Source organism: Onychomys torridus, chromosome 19 (assembly GCF_903995425.1).
Source record: "Onychomys torridus chromosome 19, mOncTor1.1, whole genome shotgun sequence".
Lineage (NCBI taxonomy): Eukaryota > Metazoa > Chordata > Mammalia > Rodentia > Cricetidae > Onychomys > Onychomys torridus.
This window is the reverse complement of record NC_050461.1, coordinates 13,638,687-13,650,568: the sequence shown is the minus strand read 5'-3', so window position 1 is coordinate 13,650,568 and position 11,882 is coordinate 13,638,687. Positions and strand designations below refer to the sequence as shown.

Below are 11,882 nucleotides of genomic sequence, written 5' to 3'. Positions count from 1 at the left end.
TGTTGTTGTTGTCTTGTGACTGGGTTTTACTATGTAGTACAAAGTGGACTCTACTATGCTAGGATTACAGGTGTGAGCCATCATAACTAGCTCTTTAGAATTAAAAAATATATATTCAAAGACAAGACCTCAACTAGAAAGTGGGGAAAGTGACAAAAATTGAAGACAAGAGGAAAATTTTCCTAAAAATTCTAATGTTAATAATGGCATCAAATATTCATATGCCTCATTCACTTATATGTGTACATATGGAATTTGCATATACTGCTTACAGACAGACTTTAAGTAACAGAGCTGGAATCCAAAAAATAAGAAACATGCTATATGAAATTGGTTTTAATGGCAGTCTTCTTGATCTGAACAAAAAGGTTAAAACTGCATTGTTGCCAGGCGGTGGTGGTGCACGCCTTTAATCCCAGCACTCAGGAGGCAGAGCCAGGCAGATCTTTGTGAGTTCGAGGCCAGCCTGGGCTACAGAGTGAGATCCAGGAAAGGTGCAAAACTACACAGAGAAATCCTGTCTCGAAAAACCAAAACAAACAAACAAACAAACAAACTGCATTGTTTTCAATAATCTTTCCCCCTGTGTTTTAAGCTTCAGTAAATATACTTTTTAAGAAATATTCTTTAGGGATTGCAGGTATAGCTTGGTGGCAGGGAGCATGGACAAAGTTTTGGGTATGCTGTTAGCACTATCAAAAACAATTTTTAGTATGATATTGCTGAGGCAGGCAGACATAAGAAATAGTTTCTCAGAGGACTCTTGTTGATTTGGGTTATGCACACTCCCCCTCTTTTAATTATGTACTTGACACACCTTCCTTCACCTGCACACACTATGCACACTTGCACATGAGCACACACCATGCACACTTGCACATGAGCACACACCATGCACACTCACATGTGCACCTAACAATCCCAGACCCTCATCTGTCTGTTTCGGGCTACACATACTCCTCTCTCTGAACAATGGGATATGTTTCTCCTCCCCTTGACAACAACAGTCAAACCTGGATAATTTCTATTCAAACATATTCCCAATACATCATGGTCTAAAAATAGGAGAACCAATTTAGCCTCCACTGGCTTTGAAAGCATGCACAAAAAGGCAGTGGAGTAGGAGTGTAAGTAAGATTACAGAAGTAAGAAAAGGAAAAACCCCAGAGACAAAAGACAGATGGGATAATTTAAAGTTAAGGAAAGCTGGCTAGAAACAAGCCAAGCTAAAGGCCAGGCATTTATAATTAAGAATAAGCCTTCGCATGTGATATATTTGGGAACTAGGTGGTGGGGCCCCCCAAAAGAGTAAAGAGAAAAAATACTAACAACCACACACATGCACACAGGCATATGCTAACATTATTTTTGAATTATTAAACTGATTCTCATTTTTGAAGTTTCAAGGGAGGGGCAGTGACATATGCTTTATATACCCCCAGGTACTCCAGGGGCTGAGGCAGGAACACCAAGAGTTTGAGGCTAGCTTGGGCATTTTGACAGAAACACTGTCCCAAAAATACAATGGAAAACATAAGAGGATTAGGGATCTAGTCCATGCCTCCATGACTGAGGCTGCATCTCCAACAACGAAAACCAATCCTGACAGTAACTTAAAATAGCCAAGAGGTGGGCCAGTGAGATGGTGCAGAGGCAAAGGCACTGTGAAGAAACCTGAGTTCTAGCCCCAGGACATACATGACGGAAGTAGAGAAAGGATTCCCACATGCTGTCCTCTGACCTCTACACACCTGGCTTACCATTCATGTGCTACACACATGCACACAAATAAATGTAACAAAAAATTTAAAACGTCAGGAGGCATATAACATATTTTTGTACTGTTGTAACTTAGTGAACTCAAAGACTAAAGGAAAATGATACATTATTAATTTTCCACTTAATAATATTTTGTAATATGGCCTGATTAATTCCATAAGTTTATTTCTTTATAATCTTACCAGATGTCTTGAATTCCTTCTAAATGTTACCTTAAACTATCTAGTGCCTCATCTACTTTATTAAAAACATTAAGATGTGTTACTCCGGTTGGTATTTTATTTAGAAAGAGACGTAATCTCATGGTCATTTAAACTCAACCTCCTCAAACTTCTTTACATGGCTAGTCCTACTACAGGAGACACCAGACTCTAGAACATTCTCAGTCTCTTTAAATACTGCCCATGTCTGTGACCACACTTCATGGTGAAAGTTTTAACATTTGCCCAGGGCAGCAGTGGACTGTCTGTTGACCAACAAGTGTGTTGCCTCACCACATCCTAATACATGTCTCCAGAGGCTAGAGATTGCTCCCCATGCTGTGCCTTCCGTTTTTCTCAGTACACACAAGGTATTATGTTGATGGATTTGGGTAACATGTAAATATAATTATACTACAGTAATTAAAGGGTAAGAAAAATGCCATCCATCTTATTTTCAATTATCTGAAATTATAACATGGAAGACTTCACATCACATCACACAACAAAAAAAAAAAAAAAAGAAAGAAAAAAAAAGAAAAAGAAAAAGAAAAAAAAAAAGGCTGACTAACTTGACACATAAAATCACTCCACACCCTGCAAATAATAAAATCCAAGTACACGTCCCCCATAAAAAAAACACCAGTAAATAATCTACACATATTCCCCCTGAAGAAATCCTCTCCAAATTACTTGTAATACCCGGTACAGTATAAATGCTTAGTTACACTGCCTTATTTAAGGAGTAAAGAAAAATGTCTACACATTCCAAATATAAGCATTTTCCAAATTATTTGAAATCCAGTTTGTTGAGTCTGTGCATCCAGAACCCTTGTACACTAAGGTTAATGTCTTACATGACAAAACAATAGTCCAAAGCTGAAAGATAGAAAACCTTAAACTCTCCAAGTTAGCTCAGCATCTGTGCCTTTCTAAGGTGCTTTGTAAGACCATCCATGGAACCTTTGAGAACTGCTCAGAAATCTGGTAATAAAATATGTCAGTTTTCAGATGGGCAGTGGTGGCATGCACCTTTAGTCCCAGTACTCAAGAAGCAGAGGCAGGTGGATCTCTGAGTTTGAGGCCAGCCTGTTCCACAAAGTGAGTTCCAGGACAGCCAGGGCTACACAGAGAAACCCTGTCTCGAAAATCCAAAAATAAATAAATGAAAACATCAGTTTTAAGAACAAGCTTATGGTATGAAAATAAGGGAAAAATTAAACCGAGCTTTCCAGGGCCTGATGGAGAATTGTAGGTCTGAGATGAGGTGGGGCTACATGGAGAAACCCTCATCTCAAACAGAGGGAAAGACTGGAGAAAGAAGAGAACATTTCAACCTCATTCTTGGTCTCTTTCATTCTGATTGCCTCCAGCAAATAATCTTTAGCATGTGAAGTCCATGTTCATAGCCTCTTGGAGTAAGAATTTTACAGTTTCTGTAATATCATCGCTGAGGTACTTTGTTTCACATGGGCAGGCACTTTGTGGTGACTGGATTTCCTTGTTGGAGGAATGAGCAGAAGGAAGGACATGTGAGGAAAGAGGAAGAAGTCAAGCAAAGTCTACTCCACCTTCAAAGGAGTCAAAAGTCCAGTGCGGTGGCATTCCTGCAGTCCAGCTCTGAGGATACAGAGTTCTAGCAAAGCAATAGTAATAAATAGAAGGGTCAGTCGAGACTACCCCTTGTCACACTGCAAGGTCTGCTGAGGCTCGTGGTCTCTGGAACACACTCAACATGGCCCGGCATTACTGTGCACACTGTAGTTAACACAAATGCAAATTTAGCTACCTCAGCAGCATAATCTTCCAGTGGAATCCTTCAGACTGAAATGACTATAAAGATGATTTTCTTTCTTTTTCCTTGTATATCCAGGAGCATACCACATCATTCTGCTGTCTATTTAGCCTCTCAAGGACAGAAACAAAATGATTACATGGAAGGTTCGTATTGTAATGCTTGAAGGCTGTTATCGTTGTAATGTGGAGTTAGAACCTTATAATTACCTCCAAATTTCATAAAGTGTTAAGCATCTTATTCTTGAACACCGAGGCCTCAATAAACATGTGTAAAAAGGTGTTTCTTCACATTTCCAATACAGGGTCATAAAGTTGATAGAGTATAAATACTTCTCTAAAATGAAACAGTTATGATATGAAAATGAGCTGGGTAGAGGTGGTATAAGCCTTTAATCCCTGCACTTGGGAGGCCATGGACCTCTGTGAGTTCAAGGCCATCCTGGTCTACAGGTCAAGTTCTAAGACTGCCAGGGCTACACAGAGAAACTGCCTTGAAAAACAAAACAAAAACCCAAACAAACAAAGAAACCCAAAAAACAAAATAACAACAAAACAAAACAAAAAAGATATGAAATGAGATTCTGCTTTGGGGGTCCTGAACTTATTCACTGACGATGCTTCTAAACTTCCAAACATCTTTAAAACTTCCTCATAAAAAAGGCTGCTATCTAGAATAGTTTCCAAAATGACACCAACTCTTCCACTCTGCAGAGAAAGCGTTTCCAGGAAAGCCACTGTCACTCAGTTCATTAGGCAGATCAAACCAGGAACTACCGTTTGGATAACAAGAGCCACAGTTGAAAACAATGAAACCTTTCCAATTTGTCCTGGAAAAAGGATTTCAAAAGACTTTGGGGGTTGAAGAAACTGGAGATAAAAATTGCTTCGATTTTGCCCTGCCCTCCCTACAGGTAAAACAACAGAACCCCACAAACATGTAGCAGTGAAAGGTGATTTTTATGATCCATGCTTTTCCTGTAACTAAAGGTAAAATGCAAGGGAGGAAAGGGTAATCTCATTTTATCAATTATACTCTTATTTAATACTTTTATTTTAACCATTAAAAACACAAAGACTAAATCAAGTCTGTTGAAATTCACACAGAACCTGTTTACTTATTTTCAGAACAACATTCTTGGGCATAATTTCAAGCACTCCAGCTCAAATTGCCAGAACTGGGAGATCTGTGGATTTAAGTTGTGTTTGCTACACCATCCTTTGAGTACCATCACTTGGCTGGGAAGTAGAGAGGGAGTGTTCAATTTGTAGTGAATGATGAACAAGGTTGGATCTAACAGCCAAGTTTTCTAACCAATTTTTACATGTTCAAAGTTAAGTGCAGCTATATTAAACTACACACCTCACTCCCACCAACTCTTAAGGGATCTATTGAAAGTGAGTTCAGCTGTGCGTGGTGGCACACTTCTGTAATCCCAACACAGGCAAGAGGGTTGCCAGTTCAAGACCAACCTGGGTCACATTAAGAGCCTGTCTCAAGAAAACTAAACTAACAGTTCGGACAGCATGTGCCCTAACTCCTTAACTTGATCAACAAGGCTCTGTTAAACTTATATCCATATGTGGAAAAAACATGAATGACTTGTTAAGTTTGACTTATTCAATAACTCACTGAAGAACTTTCGCATTCTAAGTACAATATCAAGCATGTGTCTTCTCAATCCTAAACACCTTTAACACTTAATTTTTTTCTCTAAACTTGAATTAAAAATAAAATTTGTAAAACACCCTATTTAGCAGGCTTGATTATGTCAGTTGGTAAAACTTTATTTTACAAGCAATAGGAATTGGACCAAATGATTATTATAATCCAGAGTAAGTGTTTTATAACCACAGCAAATGGCACTGTACACACTGCCAATACAGACTTAATAACACGATACTGAACTGTACAAGAGTTATTTATTTTCCTTAATCTCAAAGCTATTTTTAGTAGTACAAAAAAGCCATATTAACATTTTTTCCATTAGAAAACAACAGGATGTACAAAACTTTGGATGAAAAGTATGTCAAATTGCATTTAGTCACTTTCAGGAAAATCCGACACTCCACCGATACCACCCAGAGTGTTTTAGGCAGTGATTAAAATCAAAATAATGCATCTTAATAAACCCCAGCTGTTAAAAGACCAAAACCTAGCAATATAGAATTGTTTTCTACACAGTATTCTTAACTACTCACTTCAGGAGTTATTTTTCAAAATCCATTTCAATTGAGACCTACTACATACCAGGCACCATACTTGGCCAACTAGGGATTTTCAAACAAGTTGGTTCAAGTGGGAAGGACCCACAAATCAGTCATTTGGTTACCAGGTTTGACTTTAATCTTCCAAAAAACCAGGATCAAGTTTCCTCTTCCAAATGTTACTTGGTTGCATTAGTGGGGAGGGTGTTTAGAAAGAAAAGGAACGATTAATTTTGATCCATTATTTTAATTATAGGAGCATTATCGACAAGCTAAGCTATCAGCCTTTATTAATAAGATGTCATCTTGAGGTGCTACCACAAGTGTGGTTCAGCTTTATCCTGAACCCCACCCTGCTCAAGAACAGCACAAGGAGTGAACTGTTTTGCATTTAATATAGCAATGGCCATAAACTCCAACAGTTTAGGGTCCAGTAAAAATATCCAGTTCTGAGATGACCAAAAAAAAGCAGAAAGTAAACCAGTAAGGATTAACATATAAAGTATCTTTTCCTCTTGAATGACAAGATGCTAACACTTTGACTTAAAAGGGGGGGGTGGGGCTTGCAGCTATGTGGATGGCCCATGAGCTGACAAGGCTGCCCATTCAACACCATTACTGCTGTACAGAAACCTGTTTTCTTAAGGCGTAGCACATCATTTAAGCAATAATTTGAAAATTAATCAAATGCTAAACCTTGTACTAGCAGGTCATATACCACCAACATTTAAACACATCTGGCCGTCTTTTCATGACGTACGTGCGCCTGAACTCAACACTCTTAGTGATTATAAAATTTAAATTTCTGGAGCTATATGACAAGAAAATGGTTTATGAAATACTCTCATAAGACATTTTAAAATAGTCTTAGGGTCGAACCACTTTTGTCTTAAATGACTCAATCTGGCATGCTATAACTACAGTAAAAGTCATTTTCAATGTTTAAATGCAAACCAAAAAAAGCAGATAAATGGTAACGGTTGACACAGTATAAGATCGCCCTATATATGTAATCAGACACTGCTGATTTATGAATTTCAGAGCTTGAAAACGCCATATCAGAAACCACAACCAATGGACTTTTGATGGCATGCAAGGTCTTCCTAAAAATTAACCTAAGACCTAGAAGTCAGCCTCAGAACATAAAAAAACACAACAAATTTGTACATTTTATTCACATTTATTTTTTGCTTTTAGTGTGCTCACAGAAAATTAGAACACCTTAAGCAGGAGTTGAATAGCAATGTTTGTAAGCAAAGTTACATTCCAGCTCTACGTCAAATTGGTCAAAGCTCCTCCAGTATTTACAAAACACGATAGACGAGATGCTACACAAAACCATTGCATCTGAAGATTTGTTTTTCTTTTATTCTCAAAGACAACTGGAAAAGAAAGCATTGTCTGCTGTAATCAAAAACATACCACAGTATAAACAGTTAACCATTCCACTTATCACAGCTTGGTTGAGTTTAAAATTTTGTGTTTAAAAGGTCCAAGATGACTGCAGTTTTACAAAAATGGGCAGGGTGGAGAGTTGCAAACTTCATGTGCTTCTGAAGGATATCAAGATTTGTTTTTATACAATAGTCACAGTTAAAAACACCCTGCTGGTAATACATAATTACACTTTATTAAGGTCATAAACCAGCAATAAACAATAAAGCCTATACAACTTGTAATTCTACTTAATCACTGACTGGTACAGCTAACATGAGATAAGCAAGAAGTTCCTATGGTTTAGATGAACTCCTAAGACTATGATCTTTTTTTTTTTTTAAATCTGGGTATTGGTGTTTTTATTCATTTCTTTTTTTCTCTTTCCTTCTTATTGAAAACTTGTAGTGTTGTAAACCTGCCTCACAAAATACATCGTAATAACTTTTCTCTAAAAAAAAAAACAAAACAAAACAAAACAAAACAAAACAAAAAACCCTAAGCCTTTACACCGTCATTTCTAGTGGCATATTATCTTGGCAATGTTATGCACTGCTGCGATTTCCCATAGTGGCCCCTATCGCTTCATTTGATATTCCTTTTGACCTACCCATCTCCTTCATATATATGGGCATGTCCATAGATCTGACAAAGAAAGTTTACATTTTTTAATAAAGATGCAAAGTATGCAAAAAACATTAATACTGATGCAAAAAAAAAAAAGTTAAAAACAAAGAAAAAAAAGAAGGCAGAGGAAGCTGTCTTAAACTGTCCTCGACCTGTCGGAATGGCGGTAACAATGATTTGAGATGGGATCTGTGGGGAAGGGGGCTAAAAAAAAAAAAAAGAACAAAATTGGCTGCTAAAAAATAATGTAAAATTTAAAAAAAAAAAAAAAAAAAAAAGGACATCTTTAAAAATCAATCCCTGGTTGTAGACAAGTTCGCCAAAACCAGTACCTGGCACCACTCCAACAAACAAACGAGGGGGGAAAAGTTCTTCGATGACGTCAGAGCGCTCGTCCGCTTACTCGGCGGCGGGCGCGGGGGGCGCCTCCGGACTGCACTCGGGCTGCGGCTCCGGCGACGCGGTGGGGACGGCGGACGCCGCGGCGGCTTCCTCGGCCGGCCCCTCCTGCTCCGGCCCCGCGGCGGAGGGCGCGTCGCCCGCGGTGGCGGCGGCGGCGCTGGCGCTGGGAGCGGGCTCCTCGCTGGCCTTCTCCCCCGCGGCCTCCGACGGCTCCTCGGCCGGGGTCTCCTGGGTCGCCGGCTGCTCGGGCTGCTGCTGTTCGGGCTGCTGCTGCTCGCCCTCCGCCGCCTCGGCCTCCCGCGCCTCTCCGCCCGCCGCGCCCTCGGCGCCCGCCCCGCCCGCCTGCTCTCCCGGGGCGGCGCTCGCCTCGCTGGCCGCTGCAGCCGCCTCGTCCTTGGCGCCGTCGGCGGTGGCGCCCTCGGCCTCAGCGCCCTCGCCCGCCTCCTTCTTGTTCTTCTTGAAGGAGAAGCCGCTCAGCTTGAAGGATTTCTTGAAGGAGAAGCGCTTCTTTTTTTTTTTCGGGGTCTCGCTGCTGGGCGAAGGCGCGGCCCCGTCCTCCGCCTTGGGCGACGACGTGGAGGAGGCGGACGCGGCCTCGGCCTCGGCGGCGGGGGACCCGGGCTCGGCGGGCTCGGCCTCGGCGGCTTCCTTCTCGGCGGCGGCGCCTGCACCCGGCTCGGGGGCCGCGGCCGCCTCGTCTTTGTCGGCCGCGGAGGGGGACGCGGCGCCACCGGCCGCGGGCTCCTCCTTCTCGGCGGCCGGGGCGCTGCCGTTGGCCTGCAGTTCCTCCTTGGCCCCTGGCTCGGCGGCCGCGGGCGATGCGTCCCCGTTCACTTTGACGTGGCCATTCTCCTGCGGGGCAGGAAAAAAAAAAAAAAAGAGAGAGAGAGAAAGAAAAAAAAAAAAAAAACCAGGAGTGTCACTCGGTGCGGCCAAAGCAGTGCGGTCCCCGCCCACCCGGGAGCAGCTTAGGAAGGGACCCGTGCGCCCTACGGCACGTGGCCCGCTGATCGCGGCGGGAGGATGGACAGAGGTGGCCCAGGTCCCCCGGGGAGTTCGGAGAGGGGCGCACGAGGCTTGGGCGAGCCAGGCTCCCGGTCTGCATCAGGATCCCCATCCCTCCCGCCCTGGACGGCCCGAGCTCCCGGGCCTGGGGCTGCGCGCCCCGGGCTTGGAGGCGGCAGGGGGCGCTGCGCCTCCACCGCACCGAGCAGAGCGCGGGCGGGTGGACCGGCAGGCGAGCGCTCAGGGGCGGGGCCACCCCGCCCTGCCTTAGCCGGGCCCTGCCCGCAGGCCGAGGCGCCCCCGAGCCGGGATCGCACAGCCCGGGAGTCCGCAAACAAAGCTCAGGTGGCTGCTCGGCCCTCTCCGAGGCTCAGCCACCAGCAGGGCTGGGGAAAACCCATTATTTCTGAAGTCTCGGCCCTGCTCCCACGCCCACCTTCGCTCCTAATTCTGCAGATCGGGGCGCGCCCCGGCAGCTCCTTTAGCATTTTTTTTTTTTAACGGGTTGAAAGCCTCTTGACAGAGCCGGTCTTGCCCCCGGTAGATTTATAGCAGGGCGAATGCAACACAGCCTTTGCTCTAGGAAAAGAGGCGTGGTGGGTGCCCGGTGTTTGTGAAGCAGCCAGCCATGGCCGACCTCTTAAGCCCACCCAACCGCAGCTCTCTGCCTGGGTCGCAGCAGCACTGGGCCAGTCCTCGAGGGTGGCCGAGGTGCCACTCACGTGAACTAGTCCGGACCAAAACACCAGAACTGTCTCCTCTTGGCCCACAGGAAAGGGTCTTTAAAAAAAACCCACTGGGTATTCCCACCACACCAGGGACACCATTTAAAGAGTCGTATGGGTGTGTGATAACACAGCTACAAAATAGACCCATCGGAAGGCACTTCGAAAAGCAGCCTGTCCAGCTCTCAACCAGCCGCCTCGCCAAGAACCTAGGGCACCCTGCCTCTGGATACAATAAGACAAGCCTTCTCAGCTTGCCTGTCTCCACTGCCGTCCGCGTCGGCTCCCCCCTTCCTACACACACATACACCCAAGCGCGCGCGCGCGCGCACACGCACACACACACACACACACACACACACACAACCACACCAGAAATCTCAAAGACGACTCAGTCTCGACAATAAATACGAGAGCCACCCAAACATCGCTGTGGCCCCAAACACAAATGCAACCCGAAGGGGCGTGGGGGGGGGAAACCTAGCTAGTCACGTTCAGCCAATATCCAAACCACGCCATTTTAGACGATTTATCACTCTTCCTGCCCCTCTACTCAAGAATTCGCCAGGATCCTTAGGAACCACTCCTTTGGGGTGGGGGCTGGGGGTACCCTTCCTATGAAAAATTGACAATTTAAGCTACCGTCTCCCATTCAACTTTCAGACTAGGGTCTGGCCATGTTCCTCTCCCCGGAATGCGCCTCTGGCGCGACCAGCGGGAAGGAGAGGCGTCCAGATTCGAGAAAGACACCCAAGAAATGCACCCCAGAACCACAGGTAGAATTTACCTGCCCATTGGCTTTGGAAGGCGACGAGGCCACAGCCGCCTCCCCGGGCCTCTCCGCGGCGGCTTCTCCCTTCGCTGCGGTCTTGGAGAACTGGGCACCCATGCTGGCTTCTTCAACAAAGAAACTCAACAGATCCAAGAGAGGAAACAAAGAGCCTTCTTGGGTTGGTGTAACGACGGGACGAGCAGCAGCGGCAGCAGCAGCAGCAACAGCGGCGGCGGCACACTCACCGGAGGGAGGGGGTGGGGTGGCGAGGAGGACAGAAGAGACCCGATTAAATACACTCCGGATTTAAAAAAAAAAAAAAAAATTTTTTTTTTTTTTTTAGTCGAAGAGATCAAAAAAGCAGCAGCGCAGGAGGGAGGGAAAAAGGTGGAAAAGTCGAGCACAAAAAAGGAGCCCAAGTGTAATTTTTTAAAAAAAGAAGTAATAAAAAAAAATCCCAGATTTGTAGCCGCACTGTAGACAAGAGGAAAATGGAGAAATCTCCCTGGTTGCTAATAAGATGCGGGGTCCAACGCCCAAGTGCACAGATGAATGGGCTCGCGGGCGCTGACGCGGCCCCCGCGCGCGCTGGCCAATCCGCGCGCCGCACACAAAGCAGGGGGCGGGGCCTGCGCTCCGGGCGAACAATGGAGCCGCGCTTTGCAAACGGTTTGAAAATCGGCCTCAGACCGAGAATTAATGTCCTCCAAATAAATAAATCAATTAAAAAAATACGTGCTTCTCGTCTCCCTCGGCCTGAATATAATCATGCATCTCTTGATTGGCTTGCTTTGTTTGGAATCAATTAACACGGGAGGGGGTACTTATGGATGGGGGCGGAGAAAGCTTTAACTTGACTCGCATTGACTCTGGCCGGTCTATATCCGTGTCTGTCTCTCGCCACTCTCTCCCCTCCCCCATCTTCCCGTGTGTTTA

At 44.7% G+C, this 11,882-nt stretch overlaps 1 protein-coding gene across 1 annotated transcript; it reads right to left on the bottom strand.

Moving 5' to 3' along the window:
• Nucleotides 1-8,305: 8,305 nt before the first annotated feature.
• Nucleotides 8,306-11,245, bottom strand: Marcks (myristoylated alanine rich protein kinase C substrate). Its single transcript, XM_036169340.1, has 2 exons — nt 10,962-11,245; nt 8,306-9,296 (listed from the first exon to the last, which is right to left on the bottom strand). The coding sequence occupies exons 1-2, from the start codon at nt 11,061-11,063 to the stop codon at nt 8,442-8,444; spliced, it is 957 nt and encodes a 318-aa protein (XP_036025233.1). The 5' UTR covers nt 11,064-11,245; the 3' UTR covers nt 8,306-8,441.
• Between the last annotated feature and the right edge of the window lie 637 nt (nt 11,246-11,882).